A 16,809-nucleotide genomic window follows, 5' to 3' on the forward strand; every position below is an offset into this window, starting at 1 on the left:
AGATGCAAAGTAGAGGAGAGCGAAGAGGGGAGGTAACTGGCCCTGAGGCTCTCAGCTGCCTCCACCGCCTCTTTTTGTGCGTAGCAAAGTCATCAGTGCTGCCTTTGCCCCAGTTCCTGATCAGTCCTTGGAACACAGGTGTAAGTTGGGTTCTGGTTCCGACAGCCCCAGAGCCACCAGGGCTCCCACTAACAGCTTCTTCACAGGTGCAGGGGGTGAATGTGAAGGCATCAGCTAAAGCGAGAAAGGTTAATGTAGCTGGTGTGATGTTCTACTCTGTCACCCCGCACACTACCCCCCGCCCCCCACAGCCCTTGCACTCACTTTGTCTAGGCGATGGCGACAAATGAGGCCGTTGGAATTCAGGTAGAAGGTGGAATAGGCATCATAGGTCCTGGTGAAGGGAGAAAGAGGCTCACTGAGAGAGAGGGTTATTGGTCCTAAAGTTTTAATTCAAGCATTTGTTTAAACAAGTAGTTCTTAATCTTTGCTATGTGTTAGATTACCTGAGGATCTTTTAAAAATCCTGAGTTCTACCCTGGGCCTAATTAAATCAGGATGTCTGGCACCAATATTTTAAAAAAGATTCTTGGATAAAAAAATCCAAGAATCCACTGTGCAGCAAAGTTTAGGAACTACCGGTGTGGGCTTAGGCTAAGAATTTCTCGGGATTCTACTCTGTGCCGGAAATTTACCAAGTACTTTACCCAAGGCTGTGAAGCACAACTTACGAGACAGGTTATTTTCATCTGTTCATTAAGCATATGAGTCCCTACTATGTGCCAGGTAATGTACATGAAGAAACTGAGTTCAGAAGCTTCCTGTATACTCAAAGTCCCTATTTTTGCTATATTAAAGTAGACTAAAACAAAGCCTGCCTTCAAGGAGCCTACAGTCAAGTCAGGGTAAATGGAGGATTGTCTAGGAGACTAGCCTGCAGACTCGCCAAAGGGTGAGATTAGAAAGTTGCAGTGTGTTTCTTTTCTCACTTCTCTTACCGGTAAAGCTCCTCCTTGTCACGCTTATAAAAACGAAGAAAGAGCAGGTGGATGGGCAGTCCCACAAGCCGCCAGCGGGCTTGCAGGGTCCAATTCTCAGGGTGGCGTGTCAGCTGCAGAATTTCCAGCCGAAGCTGTGCAAAATAGTTCCAGGCCAGGAAGCGGCAGAGAGTCAGTGACAGAATGTACCACGTCCGGCCTCTGAGAGGAAGAGATGGGGAAGAAATCTCATGACAGCACAATCAGAAAACCAAACTCTTCTCTGACAGAGCAATTGGGGACGGTGGTGAGAAGCAACTTAGGACCTTCTCTAATAAGTGGAAATAGCACTGGGTCCTTTTCCTGCCCAAGGCCCTACCCGTTCAGTGGATTCTCACTTGGTACGCATGTTCAGGATCTCATTGATGAATTCCACATCCGATGAGTAGAGAGTGTAGTCGTGGGAGTGAAGGAAGAGATTGGGAAGCTAGGTGGAAGAAGGCGGCGTGAGACCAGGAGGAAAGAAAAGATGATCCTACTCCTCAGTTTTCTATACTGAGTGTCTCCTTATTCTTGAATGAAAGGTTATCTCATCCCTAATTCAAACTGAGGAGTATCTTTTCCTTGGGAAATGTTTGGAACATATTTCGATGCCTGTCTCATGGTTCCGAGAAAGAATCCAGCTGACTAACTTCTTATTTTTTAAGAATTACCTAGATCTCTCCCCATTTTGGACAAAGGCCACTTTTGAATGGACTTACCTCTTGTCTCAGTCTCTCATACATGACAGCCAGGTGCTCCTCCATACTCGGATCTCCTGATGGAGTGGCAGGGGAAGGGTGGGCGGTTCCAGGGGCTTGGAAAGGTATCAGAGCTCCAGGACAGGGGCAGGGAGGCCCCTCAAACAGGCTCCTGAGCCCATCCAGGCAGCCGCTATGTAACTCGGGTCCTGGCCCCTCCTCCCCTTTTCCTGGGGGGAGAACCACCCATGGTGAGGTGAGGGCTTGGACCTGAGGGAGAGGCAGTGGGGGAGCTGGGGGAAGCAGTCGGGTGGGAGGGCTTGGGGGTGGGGGAGACCAGAAAAGAGGCAAAGATGGAGAAGTAGTGGTTGTGGAGTGAGGCCAAAGGGGTGGGAATGGTAGAGCCCATGGAGAAGGCTGGTCCTAAGGAGGAAGAACAAAAGAGCAAAGAGATAAGAATCCAGCTGCCTAATGCCCCTCCATCCAAACTCTGCCCATTAACATGCTTCCAATCCACCTGCTCCTTCTGACAGGAAAGATCGAATTACTAGAGAAAAAATTCACCTCCATCTCTGCTTAAAACAGGAGGATATACTTTTTTGTGACTTAAGTACAAATACCTATCCAAAATAGCAAATACGTTTAGATTTAAGATTCCAAACCTGTTTGGGGGCAGGTCTGTCTCTTACAGCAAGAATCAGAAGAGTGCATATACTTAAGAATGAACAAATGAATGAATACCAAACAGGTCTGGTTATATTGTGGATGAAATGATGCGGCCTCTAACACAACTCCAGGAGTATGTGAGGCGGCTGTTGCAGAGAAAAGAACAACTGGAACTAGGAGACTTTGGAGTTCCAATTCTATAATGTAACGTTAGGCACTCTTAATTCCCTCAGCCTGAGTTTCCCATAAATGTCCTATAAATAAGGACGATGAAGCCACACTGAGTCACAATGAGGACTTTAAGAGATAATAAATGTTCAAAAAACTTTGCGACCTGTAAAGTAGTATATAAATGTAAGCTGGGCTCCTCTAATGACACGAAAAAGCCCAGGAGACTGTTAAAGGCTGGATGGACCTCATGATGCCCCTGGGTTACTGATGTTGAAACTGCGATGAGGCAGAGGTCACTCAAAGTCAGGCCTGAATCGAGCTCCTTCGTTTTCAAGGAGGCCCCGAGGGGTCTTATTATCGGGGAAGGCGGGCAGGCCGCGCGGGTACCTCTGTCCCCGACGGTGTCCCGGAGGCGCCGTCTCCGCCGGGGGCGTGGCCATCTTGCCCGCCCGGGCACAAGGGCCCGAACCGGGTCCACTCGGGCCGGCCTTCCCGCCGGGACCGCTATCCCGGTGCAAGATGCGTGGGCTGCAGAGCGCGGCCCGCAGGTCCGTCTGGTCGGCTCCCTGGAGGCGCCGCGAACCTCTCCGCCCTCTGTCCTTCAAATCACCTCCAGACACAGGTAACCGCGAAGACGCGGGAGAAATGCGGACGCGCGCCACCGCGCCAGCCTCAACCCCGCCTGCCCCCCAAGATCCGGGAGACAGACGTCCCGTGCGCGACAGGGCTGGCAGCGCCGCCCTCCGGTCCCTGAGGCCCCTCGCCCCTCCACTCGCGGCTCCGCACAGGTGGGAAGCAGTGGTGGGACGTCAGTACGCCTGCGCGAAACGGGACGCGCGCTCCGCCCCACGCGCCGGCTGAGGAGGGTCTCTCCCCGCCCCCTCCTCTCCCCTCCCGCTTCCTCTCGGCTCTCACCTGGACCCGAGCCTGATAGGCGCGGAGGCAGGGGCCGAGGCGCCGGGCCGCCCCCCGGCTGGGCTGGTACATGATCTTCCGGGAATGGAGAGAGCGCCTCCTGTGTCCGGCCTCCGGCCTCCTCACAGGGGTGAGCGCGCCCCGGAGCCGGCTTCTTGAAGGGGAAAGGAGGGGGGTGAGGGGCTGAGGGGAGGGAAACGGAGATGTTCCGCGCTTGCGCACTGCGGCGGGTTCCAGGGAGGCAGTGAGGAGCTAGGTCTACAGCAAGTGCGCCTGCGCCCGCCGAATCGGAGGCAGTCTCAGGGCGCTTGCGCAGTAAATTAGCGGCCTAGAGCGCGGCTCTCACCTGTAGGCTTGCACAAAAGTGGGCGCTGGTGGGTGAGGAGTGGGACTGAAATAACGACATCCGCAGTTCTCAGTAACGTTCGTGGTAAAAAATACTTTATTGCTCTGGTTAAAAATAAGATACAAATGACTTGGCACTGATTTTAAAAAAAGCCTGTAGAATGAATAAATGAATGAATGAATACATCCACGGTGAGGGCAAGCTTTGACTAGGTCCTGTGTGAGATAGAAATAATGACTTTGAAGGTGTGAGAGGGGACTGCGGTCACCAAGGCCTGGTGCTGCGACGTTCATGCAAGTTTCGAATGAACCTGGCGTTGAACATGTCCCCACCCATTGTCCAAGCCTGGGCTGGTGGAACCTGGGCCTGTGGAGGAACTGTGTGCATAGGTTCCTCCCCAGACCCATGCTGGGACAAGACCTGCTCCTCAATGGCACACCTAGTAGGTGGGAGGGAGATGGAGAGTGGGTTACACGGGTACTAAAGTGAGGATTAAGAGCACAGCTTCTTCAAGGTCTGTCAGGCTCTTGGACAAATGATGGGGTATGAGGCTGGAACCATTGGTGCTATGTCCAAACCTGAAACCCCACAGAGTGGCACCAAAGGGAAGCACCAGAGTTGAACCTATGGGGAAAGAGGCTTGTAGGATGTTAGGTGGAAGGCTCTGTGGGAGGAGCTGGTGTCCAGTTCAGAGAGAGAGATTTAGGAGGAGGAAGTAGCTGAGAGTGATGTTAGAAGAGGGGTCAGAGGTGGTGAGAGGCTGGCAAGGAAGGGGCTCAGACCTCACCTATTCTCTGTTTCCTGTTCCCCCTGCTTCGGTTCTTGGTTGCCTGTGGAAATACCAGGCATGTATATGGGAAGGCTGTAGTAGGTAGTGAATATGGGCTACTTGATTTGAGGGTAAGGAGATGAGTAACTTACCTGTATTGGGACATGAGGAATTCAACCGCCCATGGCGGCTATAGCTGCAGCTTTGGGCTACCAGCCCTGGGGGAGTCCCGCTGTAGAAGAAATGTGAAATGATGGGGAAGAGGCTACAGGATGAAAGATGAGTGGGTATGGAGGAATCAGGGAAGAAGAATAAAAGAACAGCACAGGAACAGAGAGGGGGTAGTTATTATTCCTGTGGGGTTTAATACAAGTTGTGCCCCAGAGAAGGGAAGGGAGAGCATTGTATACCCCAAGGTTTTCTGGAGCAATCCTGATTTGCTGCTTTATTATTTCTAGCTGAGGCAATGTGTTAACCATAAGGTTAAATGTGATCAAAATCATGTTATAAAAAGATTCAGGGGAATTCCCTGGTGGTCCAGTGGTTAGGACTCTGTGCTTCCCACGCGAGGGGAACAGGTTCCATTCCTGGTTGGGACATTAAGATCCCACAAGCTACACAGTGCAGCCAAAAACAAAAAATGGATTCACATAAAGGCAAAAAATTGCTGAACCAGGTGCTCTGATGTTTTGAGTTGGAAAACACAGTTACCTTAATTATGGGATACCTTAGCCAGAGGGGAAGAGGGAGTGGCAAAGCTGAATTTAGGAAAAGGATTGCCTAGAGAAAGAGATCCAAGGGTTTAGAGAAGAATAATCCAAGAAACAATTAGGGGATTGTTATCAGAAGGCAATTAATTGGCTCCTAGAGATGTTAGTAAATCTTAATATCTCAGCAAGGGCTGGCCTGGGGTAAACAGTAGGAGTTACTAGAGAGAGACTAGAGGTTTCTGGAGAGAATGGAGGAATAGATACAGAAGCCTATATGGAGGGATCCAGTGACTACATTGGAGGAGACAGAATCTGCAGGAGAAAATCCAGCAGTGAAGATGGGGACAGGCAGACACCAGATCCTGCGAGCGGAGCTCTAAGCCTCCTTGCTGGAAGATCTGCAAATCTGAGAGGTGAAGAAGAGGGCCAGAAGTCCTGAGAGACCAGGAAAATACAGGGTGACGCACAAACGAGGCTGAGACCTTAAGGTTTGTTTGTTTGTTTGTTTTTTTCATTGAAAATGTCCATTTAAAAAACACAAAAGAGTTCACGCTTTATTCAGACAACACTGAGAGGGAGAAGAAAAAGGAGGAGTGAGTCAGAAAAGAGGGAGATCCTGCTCCCAAGGATTTGGGGGAACACATTAGGGGTACCTGAACTAGCACACATCCAGAGGGTAGGGAGGGAAGGATTTCTATAGCCTGGGTATGGAGCAGGGGAGGATTCTTGCTATGGAGGAAAGAAGAGAGGAAGGCCAGAGGAAGAGTTCCCCCCCCATCATCAAGACAATCTCACAAGACAGGAATCTATCAGCATATCTAGCTACCGGGGAGGGATGGATGTGAGAGGGTATTCCAGGAGCTAATAGAGCCTTGAGACTCAGGCTTAGCTTCTGAAACTTGGCTAAGAGTGATCCTAGGGTGTTGGCTGGGATCTACTGCCAAGAAACAGACTCCTTCAGAGGACCTGGACCTGCGGAGGTGGTAGTGTCTATAGAAGCGTGGTGAGTCTAGAGTCCCACAGCAGACATCAGCTCAGGGGTCCTGACAGATTAACACATACACGAAACATGTGGAGATTAAGAGTTTGGCAATGTTGAGTGGATCCCGTGGGGAGCTGGTAAGTCCCTGTCCTACCTGACCGGACTGCTACGAAGCAGAGTTCGTTCAGTGGCTGGCGTCAGCAGGCTGATAGGCTAGCTGCAGCCGGTAGCACAAAGCAGTATTAGAGCTACCAGCAGACAGTGCAGAGGGACTACAGGAATTATTCCATGGACAAGACTCTTTTAGAAAGGTTTCCCTGGCAGAGGAGGCCTTTGGACCTTCCGTGATGTTCTAGAATCTGACAGCAAGCAAGAGTGTGCTTCTCTGGATAATTAGTATGAGCTGCCCAACCAAGAGGCCTGGCAGCAAATCGGGCTGTCTGTGGGAGTGTTCAGAGCCCAAGTTAGGAGAGAAGGGCTGCTTTCTGTTGTAAGAAAAGCTATGAAGTGTTAGGCCATCTGGGACCCTGACCACCCAGTTGTCCAAGAAAGGGGTAAAGGGAATCCTACGGGTTCTTGTCAAGTTCCCCTAGATGCTGGGGGATGCAATGGAAGATTGGGTCTGGGGTTCTCAGGGAGAAGGGTCTCCACCCTCGCCAGGTCTCCCAGGGAGGGGAGGGGGTTAGCAGTCTGTCAGTATCGACTCTCATCAGAGCGGGGAAGGGAACTGGGGAAGGATGTTATGGACAGGAGAGGGGGAGAGGGAAAATGGAGGGGAGAGAAAAACAGAAAGAGAAGTCAGAGGTGAAGAGAAAGCTGGGAAGAGAAATAAAGGAGAGGCCCAGTCCCTGCCTGCCGGGGTGGGCTCCCACCACACAAGGCACTGAGCCGGGGCCAGTGGCTCCCCAGGCTGTGTCAGAGACCCTGCCCCCTCCCAGCAAGTGTTAAACCACGATTTCCCAACCCCCCCACCAGTGGGTCTGCGTTCTTCCTAACCTTCCTCTAGGCACTAGCATCCCTAGGCTCCCCCTAAGTCCTATTCTGCTCCTTAACTGTAATTTATTTCCAGACCATTTCCACACATATCTTCCAGTATATTCTCAAAACATCTTAGGAGTCTCCAATCCTCCTGTCCCATTGCTTCATGTCTGATTTACACTGCCCTCTGCCATTTCTAACTGCCCTGTCTGACAGTCCTGAGGCTCCCTAACTCTCCAGCTCCTGTTACCTGGTGCGGCGCCGCTGGGCAGGGCTGCCCCCGGGGTCAGTAGCAAGCAGAAGGCGGGCGGTGGGGTGGGGGGGGCAGAGGCGCAGGGAACGCAGCAGCTCCTGCTCTGGCACAAAGGGGCGGAGGGGGCCCCGTTCTGGTGAGTTTCCCAGGCTGCTGGAGCGAGGGGGTGGGTGGGCTGGAGGAGTCGCACGGCGAGGGGCCCTGTTCAGGGGCCATGGAGGCTCCACAGCTACCTTCAGAACTGGGGGGAGGGAGTAAACAGAGCAAGACAGAGAAAGGAGGAAAAGGACAGGGAAGGGAGTCATGAGAGCAAAGATCAGGGAAGGAAAAAGAGAAGTCAGAGCCTTAAGAGAGAACAAATCCCTCCCCTGGGTTGAGGCCCCCCAGGCCCAGATCCCCCGCCATCTTACATTCTCGGTCACTAGAGGAGTATGGCTTTATGTCTCCCTCTGCTCGCTTGGGTGGCAGCTTCCTTGCTGGAGCTGGGAGTGGAGAGGACACAGGTGAGGTGAGCATGGGGAGACGCACTGTGCACCCTCCTCCCGGCCACTACCCCCGCGACCCCAAACCTCTGGTCCCTGACACCACAGTTCCTCCTGGGCAAGGAGACGTCAGCTCCGCCGCGGAAGCAGCTCTGTGGCAGTGCCATCACACCAGAAGGGAATTCAGGGGGAAGGCTGGAGCATTTTGAGGAGAGCCAGAAGGAGTAGGCCGAATGCAGAGTTGGGGGAAAGATCCAGGGGAGACTCTGGGGCCTGGGAGGTACAGGAGAAGAACGGCCAAGGGAGGCGAGCTCTTACTGTCAGTGGGCGCTGTCAGGCCCCCCTGGGATTCGGGGGCAGAGCAATGGTCCCAGCCGGGCCAACGAGGACCCCAGGTCCCTCTAGATGAGATGGACAAAGCCCTTGGTTAATCAGGAATTGCTGTGGAGAGGTTAGGGGAAGTTGGGGTGGGGCAGAACCTCTCCTTCCAGGGCAAAGATAGGAAGAAATTTACATTTCATTAGGGGGGGAAAAAAAGGATGAGGAAACAACACAGGTATCTGGAAAGGAGCTACCAGAGAATAAATGGGAGGCTAACAGACTGTCCAAGCTCAGCCTCCCACCTCCTCTCTTCTCTACTTGCCCCTCCCTTTCCCTCTCAAGAGGTTCTTTTTCCATCATGTGTGGCAAAGGAGACTGCCCAGTGGATCCAGTTAAGCTTTAGGGTCCACTCCCCTGTAGACCTGGTCTTCACTGTCCTTGTTGGCTCTCTCCTCACAGCCTTTGGTCAGTAGGAGCTGGACGGAGGGGAGGTCTTGGAAATCAAAGCCAGTCACAGATATGAGCTGCCTCTCCCTGCCTGATACTGGTGGATGCTAGTCACTGGGAACACTGTTGTCTGGGTGGTGGTTACTCTGTTTCCCGGCCACAGAGGAGGTGAGAACTAGCCACAGAGCAGCTCCTTCAGAAAGGGGGGCCTTCTGTGCAGGTGTGTACCGCACAGCCAGCAGAAGGCTACACCCCTCCGCCTTGAGAAGGAAGAAAAAAGGGTAGGACTCAGCCTGGCAGGCAGCATGTGTGTGGATGAGGATGGAATGAGGAACCTGGCAACATTTCAGTACCTCCTAGGCTAGGTTTCTCCACTGTTTGGTTGGAAGTGTTACAAATTCTGAGTGTTATCTTCAAGAACTAGTATTTAAGCTTTGGACCATTCGTGTCACTATTCTATGACTGGAAGTGGAAGGGGAGACTGCACTTGCCTGTCGCTCACTGGCTGACAGAGCCTAAGGGGTTTAAGAAGGAATATGACTCTGGCCTATTTTGATGGGCCTGCAGCAGCAAGAGGCTCCATTAATGCCTACGGTCAAACAGGCTCCCAGTGAGTTTGCTTATTAAAAGTCTTGCCAGGTATAAAATACACTGAGCTCCCATGGATAATGTCTGTTGGAGACTTGGGTTGCTTTAGAATTCTCTCAAATTGCCCACAGATCACACACTGAGCTCCTGGTGGCCTCCAGGGTGACTAGCCATCACAGCACTACAGATCCACCCATTCAGTGCAGCTTTACCAGCGGGCATAGGATCGAGCGCGGCAGCACGAGAGTGTCGAGTTGCCCTCAGGGAGGTAGCAGGGGGCCCTGTGAGGAAGGAAGCGGCGGTGCCCCTCAGTGAGGGGGCCGGGGGGGACCAAGAATTCACCTCTTTCCTTCCCCTCACCCCGACTGCTTGACCAACACACACAGGTGAGAAAACTTACGATGCTGATGGGCAAAGAAGCCTTCGAAGATCACAAAGTTGTTCACCTGTAAGAAGAAACAAGAGAAATAGTAGTTGTCCGTTCAGCTACTCAGCACATACTTGGGTATAGAACCCTGAGCTAGAAAAACCACAGCAGGAACAAAAGCCAGCCTTCCTGTCCTTGTTGACAGACTCAGTCAGAATTTCAGGACCTGATAAGCTGACCCTAAAGCTGGACTGCAGAGGACCTCAAATAGCCAAAATAATCTTCAGGATTAACAAAGGAATAATAACTTTGGGGAGGATTCACACTTCCTAAGTTCAAAGCTTACTCCAAAGCTATGGTAGTCAAAACAGTGGTAGAAACACAGGATAGACAAACAGACCCTTGGAATGAACAGAGTCCAGAAACAGTCAACTGATTTTCAATAAAAGTGAAAGACCTTTCAAAAGGGAAAGTATAGCCTCTTCAACAACTGGTGTTTGGACAACTGAATAGCTACATGGAAGATACTGAATTTGGATCAAAAAATAACTACAAATGGATTAAAGGGGGTTCCCTGGTGGTCCAGTGGTTAAGACACTGCACTTCCACTTTAGGGGCCATGGGTTCGATCCTTGGTTAGGGAAGTTCTGTGTGCCAAAGAAAAGAAAAGTGTGTGGCCAAAGAAAGAAAAAGAAAACAGAAGAAGAAAAAAATGGATCAAAGACCTAAATGTAAGAGCTAACACTATGAAGCTCTTAGAAGGAAAATCTTGATTACTTCGGACATTGTTTAAGAAATAAATGGTTTATTTCTTAAATGGGACATTGATTTCCTATTAAGAAAATGAAACCCCATAAACAGGAGGAAATATTTGCAAATCATATATCTAATAAGGGTGTTGTGTCTAGAACATAAGGAACTCTTCCAACCCACGAACAAACAGGCAACAAACACAATTTAAAAAGGGGCATAGGACTTGAACGTTTCTCAGTGAAGACATGCAAATGGCCAGCAGGCACTTGAAAAGATGCTTAACATCATTAGTCAAAAGGGAAACGCAAATCAAAACCACAAAGAGAAACAACTTCACAACCATTATTATGGCTATTATAAAACGAAAAATAACACATTTTGGTGAGGATGTCAAGGCACTAGAGCTACCATGCATTGCTGATGGGGATGTAAAATGCTGCATTCACTGTGGAAAAAGTTTCTCAGTTCCTGAAAAAGTTAAACACTGGATTAACCACATGACCCAGGAATTCTACTCTTACATACTCTTAGGTATATACCCAAGAAAACTAGAAATATACATGCTTGGAGGCATGGCTGGCCCAAAGCTAAGTAGCTACACAGGGGAGAACTGGGACTCAAACCCCAGACTCCTGATTCTAGCTGAGGCATGTTGGTCAGGAATACAGTGTAGTCATCAGAGTGGGCTATGGGTTCAAATTCAAACTCTAACATTCGCTGTGCACACTTGGTCAAGTCCCTAATCTACATAAACCCAAAATGGGGTCAATAAGAACTACCTCAAAGAAATGTACAAGGATCAACAGAGATAATGCAATGTAGATACCACACAGAGCTCATGAAACATTAGTTGTTATGATACTATCTATCTATCTATCTATCTATCTATCTATCTATCTATCTGTCTATATCTATACACTCTATTGGAGAAGGAAATGGCAACCCACTCCAGTATTCTTGCCTAGAGAATCCTGTGGGCTGCCATCTATGGGGTCACACAGAGTCGGACATGACTGAAGCGACTTAGCATGCATACACTCTACAGTGCCCTGCTCTTACATGTTACTTGGGTAATACATTTGATGCCAGATACTGATACTATGTTTCTTCTGTTGCTCTCTGCTGCCTCTTAATGGAGAAATGATGTCCTGCACATTCTAAGCAGACCCTGTCTATCTCCTGCCTTGACCCTGCTGTAATGTCTACCATGACATTATTCTCCTCCAACAAGCATATGCTCAGCACTCCAGCCAAACAAAAAACTGCTTGCAGTGCCCTGAAAAGTATATTAATACCTCTCTGACTTTGCTCATGTTTCTTCCTGCATGAAAAGCACTTTAGCCTGTCCACTTCTGTCCCCCTGACAAACACTTTTCAGGATTAAGTCAAGTCTTCCTTTACCCAAGTAAGCACTCACTTTATGCTTCCTCTGTAAGCACATGAATGAATCACATTACAATGGATTAACTGTCTGTGCTCCTATCCAAGGCTCGCTTGTCAACCCAATCCCAAGCCCACTCAGCAACACTGCCTCAGCAGTTCTCTTGATTTTCTCAGTTCTTCCCACTTTCTCTGACATCATCAAATTTTCTGAGTCATTCTTATGCTGTTTGTTCTTATGCAGCTAAGAAGAATCAACTCTTTTGATCCACAGCCCTCTCGAGCTCTTGCTCTATCTTTGTTGACCTTAAACCAGGATTTAAGAGTTACCTATTCTTGCTGTCTCCAGTACTGAGCTTCTTAATCTCTTAAACCAGGGATCCCCAGCCCCTGGGCCACACAGCAGGTCCATGGCCTGCTAGGAACCCAGCCACATATCAGGTGAGTGGCAGCAGGCGAGCCGAAGCTTCATCTGTGTTTATACTACTCTTCATTGCTCCCATTACTGCCAGAGCTCCGCCTCCTGTGAGATCAGCGGCAGCATAATCAATGTAAGGCGTATGAAAAATCCCGAAACCACTCCCCCCTTCCCCCACCTCCACTGGGTCCATGGAAGAATTATCTTCCACAAAGCCAGTCCCTGGTGCCAAAAAGGTTGAGGACCGCTGTGACCTAAACTCACTTCATCCAGGCTTCCACCCACCACTGAGCTGAAACTGCCTGTCAGGATCACCAGTGGCCTCAAGCAGCTAAATCCAATGGTCACTTCTCAGACCTCTTTTTACCTCATGGATCAGCAGCAGCTCACTCAGTAGGCTATTCCTTCCTTCTGCAAACAGTTTCTTCACTGGCCTTCCAGGTCACTTCTAATTTTGCATCTACTCCTCTAGTCACTTCTGGGCTACATTGGCTGCTACTTCTCCCAGACTTTCCAAGAGTGCCTGAGGGCTCAAGTCCTTGGATTGGTAACTCACTCCATGGTGATTCTCATCCTGTCTCGCTGCTTTCAAGTATCCTACAGGTGCTGAAAACTCTACACCTAAAACCTCTTCTCCTAACACTATGGGAGCAACCAACTGTGTACTGAACCTGAACTCACCACAGACATCTCCAGTTAACATATTCAAGGTGGACTCCTACTATTTCCCCCCTCCAAAGCTGCTCTTCCTTCCATCTCAGTTGATGCAATTTCATCCTTCCAAGTGCTCAGGCCAACAACTTTGGGATCACCCTTAACTCCCTCTCTTTTTTCTCCACAATCAATCAAGAAACCTTATTTGCTTTAACTTCAGAATACCTAAAATCTGACCACTCCTTCCCACCTCCACTGCCACCATCTTGGTCTGAGCCACCACCATTTATCATCAGGATTGTTGCTTCTTAATCTGCTTGCACTCTCACTCCTCTACTGCGTATTCTTAACGAGCAAAGTGCTCTGGTTTAAAGTACGTCCCATTAGGGACTTCCCTGGAGTCCAGTAACTAAGATTCCACATTCCCAGTGCAGGGGGCCTGGGTTCAATTCCTGGTAGGGAGCTAGATCCCACGTGCCACAAATAAAAGACCCCAGATGCCACAACTAAAGACCCCACAGCCTTGACGGAGACCCGGCACAGCCAAATGAATATTAAAGTAAGTCCTATCATATTCCCCCTCTGCTCAAACCCCTATGATGGCTCTCCTTTTTTCACTAAGAGTAAAAGCCAAAGTTTTTGCAATAACCTACAGGGCCCCAAGTGTCCTTCCTTCCCTGTTACTGCTCTTGTCTCTTCTACAACACTCCCCACTCACTCACACTGCTCTAGCCACACCAGCCAAATTTATAGGCCCACTCCACCTCATGGCCTTCACACTAACCATTTCCTCTGCGTGGGATGTGCCCCCTCCAGGTATTAATGGCTCATAGTCTCACCTCTTTAAGTTACTGCTCAAGTGACACTTTCTCAGTGAGGCCCTTCCTGCTTATCCCATTTAAACTTGCAATCCCACACACTCCCATCCTCACCAGGGCATTCCCAAACCTTACTTGCTCTTGTTTTCCTAGAGTGCTTATCGACAAGAGTATCTACTTGTTTATTACGTATGTCTCCCCAACTAGAATATAAGCTCTGTAAGAACCGAGACTTTTTTCTGTTTTATTGAATGAAGTATTCCTAAAGCCCAGAATATTGCTGGGTGCTCAGTAAATATATGCTGAATGGACAGACAGTATTAACAACATTATATTGCATCTACTTACAAACCACCTTCCCCCCAAATAAACCAAATCTCTCTGGAGACAGGGAATATATATTATTCTGAGCCCTTACTAAATTAAATCTTGATTGACTAAGTAATGGCCTATGTGAAAATGAAGAGATGAAAATGAACTGACTTATGTTTGGGGTATAAACATGCTTTTAGGTGTACACAACAGTCCAAGATGAAGAACAAAAATAGATGAGATGATAATGAAACAGCTCCAGGATGAGAGATGGTATCCCCCGATCCCGCTTCTGAGCTTAGCTGTATAAAAGAAGTCCTATACAATGGGGCGGAGAAGGCAATGGCAACCCACTCCAGTACTCTTGCCTGGAAAATCCCATGGACAGAGAAGCCTAGTAGACTGCAGTCCATGGGGTCGCTAAGAGTCGGGCACGACTGAGCGACTTCATTTTCACTTTTCACTTTCATGCATTGGAGAAGGAAATGGCAACCCACTCCAGTATTCTTGCCTGGAGAATCCCAGGGACGGGGGAGCCTGGTGGGGTGCCGTCTATGGGGTCGCACAGAGTTGGACACGACTGAAGTGACTTAGCAGCAGCAGCAGCATACAATGGGGAGTAGGGACTGCTTGGAAGGTCCCTCTTCTTTGCCCCCCAAAGACTAGGTAAATTCAGTGGGAACGCTCAGTGGGGATCTATTCTCTGAAACTTCTAACCTGTGGGACAGTGGTCTCCAGGTTGTAGTGTTTATTCAGGAACTTCAGCAGCTTCTGGGAGGGTCTGTCAATGGCCAGTTGGTGTGGTTCAACTCGCTCCTTCTGCAGGGAATAAGAGACTGAGGGTAGGAGGAGGTGTGGGGAAAGCAGGCCAACAGGAATCCTGGGAAGGATATGGGAACATGGTGGGGGTGGGAGGATGGGAGGCAGGGCCTCTGGGAGGACTGAAGGCCTCTGGGAAGAGCTGGCAAAGAGATAAGCAATACCTGCAACATATGCTGGAAGAGTTCTCGTCCGTGGCCGTGGCGTTGAAGTGACTCATGGATGTAAAAGTCCAAGATGCAAAGCGGTTCTACCTCATTGTGAGCCTCACGATCATCCTAGGAGGTAAAAGAACAACAAAGATTTTCTAGGGACTTCTCTGGCGGTCCAGTGGTTAAGAATCCGATTTCTAATGCAGGGGAAGCAGGTTTCATTCCCAGTCAGGGAACTAGGATCCTACATGCTTCAGGGCAACTAAGCCCATGCAACACAACTCTGTTCTAGAGCTATAAGAAAAGCCCATGCCCCACAGATAGGAGAAGCCCCTGCATTGCAACAAAGAGCATGCACCTCAATGAAGATCCAGAGCAGCCAATACTAATTTTTAACTTAAAAAGATCTTCTAGGACTCAAACATTACTGCCACCTTCCAACCTCCAGCGCTTCTGTTCTCAGGAGCCAAGGCATATGGATTTTCAGTCTCCAATGACACTCACCAGTACAAAGAGTTTCTTATATCCAACTTTAAGAAAGCCAACAATGGCTCCTTTTCCAGCCCTGTAGGATGAAGAAAATAACAAGCTATAGTGAGCACCTATTTGAAAGAGGTAGAATCAAAACAGGGAAAGGGGCTGGGGGAGGAAGGAATTAAGCACAGGATGGAAGAGCACTTGACACTCACGGTCGAGCTGAAGTATCTTTGAGTATATACATAACGTGGCGATTACTCTGCATCCTGGATGCACTGGTTATGGGAGCAGGAAGATGCTGGGCCTGCCAGGAATTTTAAGACACACTTTCCACAAGTCCCTTCCAAAGGACCCCTGCCTCCCTTACCAGCTGTCCCCAGAGGCCTCCCCTTTCCCATATGTAGACTCCCCAGTACCTTAGCAGAGGCCTTGCCCAGCTCATCTACAATGGTCATAATTTGTTGCTGCAGATCAACACTACAGAAAGAGAGATGAAGAGTCAGATAGTCACTGAGTTAAAGGGTCCTGGGCAATCACTCCCTGGGAACTTAGGCCATAACCCCAGGTCAGTACTTCACGCCCTCCCTCTATCTTGGAGTCTTCCAATCCGATTTCCCACCCTACTCTGAAACCCAAACTTTTGCCACACCTCCTTTCAGGGTGGTACACTCCCTTCTCCATTAAAATTACTGTGGGGAAGCAGGAAGGGCAGGTCAACCATATCCTTCGGTTGCGACCATGCATTTGGCCAAGCGGTGAAAGGTGGCAGATTCAAGCCCCGATCAACCCCACAAGGTCTAGGGTCAAAGGTCACCAAAAAGGGGAGCCAGGACATCAAAAGGAGCGGTCACTAGGCAACGCGAGAAGGGGGCGTGGTGCCTGGACCAGGTTCCAAGTGGAACCGGGAGAGAAGGGCCGTAGGGAAGATTTGAGATGTCACCGGGCCGGCGTTGTGGTTCCGGGTCGGCGGGCCGGGGGCCTTAGGTGCTGGTCCAGCACCGTGATCCGCTCCGGGAGCAGCGCATCCACATCGAACGGGAACTCCATGGCCCATTGTGCGCGGTCGGACCCGCCCCGCGCGACGTCACTTCCGCCCCTCCCACCGCAATCTGTATTTCCCCTGCCATGCCTGCAGGTCCCCAGGGGACCGCCCCTCCCCGCGCTCCCCTCCTCCACCACCCGCTTGTATCGCAGCAGCTGGCCCCGGAGACCCCAATCTTCTTGCCAGACCAGCTGTCGCTTAGCAACAGCACTCAGCCCATCCTCACCTCCCACGGCAGCGGGCGCCATAGCAACCCATTTTTGGGGCCTAGT

General features: G+C 49.9%; 2 protein-coding genes across 5 annotated transcripts; both read right to left on the reverse strand.

Annotated features, from left to right (window-relative positions):
• On the reverse strand, window positions 1–3,620 carry C22H6orf136 (chromosome 22 C6orf136 homolog). The gene is given in 10 exon segments (XM_068960780.1): window positions 1–234; window positions 325–394; window positions 999–1,199; window positions 1,376–1,464; window positions 1,739–2,140; window positions 2,942–3,138; window positions 3,141–3,243; window positions 3,246–3,359; window positions 3,361–3,412; window positions 3,414–3,620. Coding segments are annotated over 10 exon segments (1,470 nt in total). The 5' UTR covers window positions 3,542–3,620; the 3' UTR covers window positions 1–120.
• Window positions 3,621–3,942: 322 nt separating this feature from the next.
• On the reverse strand, window positions 3,943–16,550 carry ATAT1 (alpha tubulin acetyltransferase 1). Of its 4 annotated transcripts, XM_068994317.1 has the most exons (13): window positions 16,436–16,550; window positions 15,912–15,972; window positions 15,708–15,799; window positions 15,523–15,583; window positions 15,031–15,144; window positions 14,765–14,866; window positions 9,746–9,791; window positions 9,558–9,626; window positions 7,918–7,989; window positions 7,505–7,748; window positions 4,737–4,816; window positions 4,603–4,645; window positions 3,943–4,254 (listed from the first exon to the last, which is right to left on the reverse strand). In XM_068994317.1, the coding sequence occupies exons 1-13, from the start codon at window positions 16,540–16,542 to the stop codon at window positions 4,080–4,082; spliced, it is 1,266 nt and encodes a 421-aa protein (XP_068850418.1). In that variant the 5' UTR covers window positions 16,543–16,550; the 3' UTR covers window positions 3,943–4,079. The 4 variants fall into 4 exon arrangements, with proteins under 4 accessions (XP_068850418.1, XP_068850419.1, XP_068850420.1 ...); XM_068994318.1 differs by lacking the exons at window positions 3,943–4,254; window positions 4,603–4,645; window positions 4,737–4,816 and adding an exon at window positions 6,817–7,003; XM_068994319.1 differs by lacking the exons at window positions 3,943–4,254; window positions 4,603–4,645; window positions 4,737–4,816; window positions 9,558–9,626 and adding an exon at window positions 6,817–7,003.
• Between the last annotated feature and the right edge of the window lie 259 nt (window positions 16,551–16,809).

This window comes from Capricornis sumatraensis, chromosome 22, assembly GCF_032405125.1.
Source record: "Capricornis sumatraensis isolate serow.1 chromosome 22, serow.2, whole genome shotgun sequence".
NCBI classification, from domain to species: domain Eukaryota; kingdom Metazoa; phylum Chordata; class Mammalia; order Artiodactyla; family Bovidae; genus Capricornis; species Capricornis sumatraensis.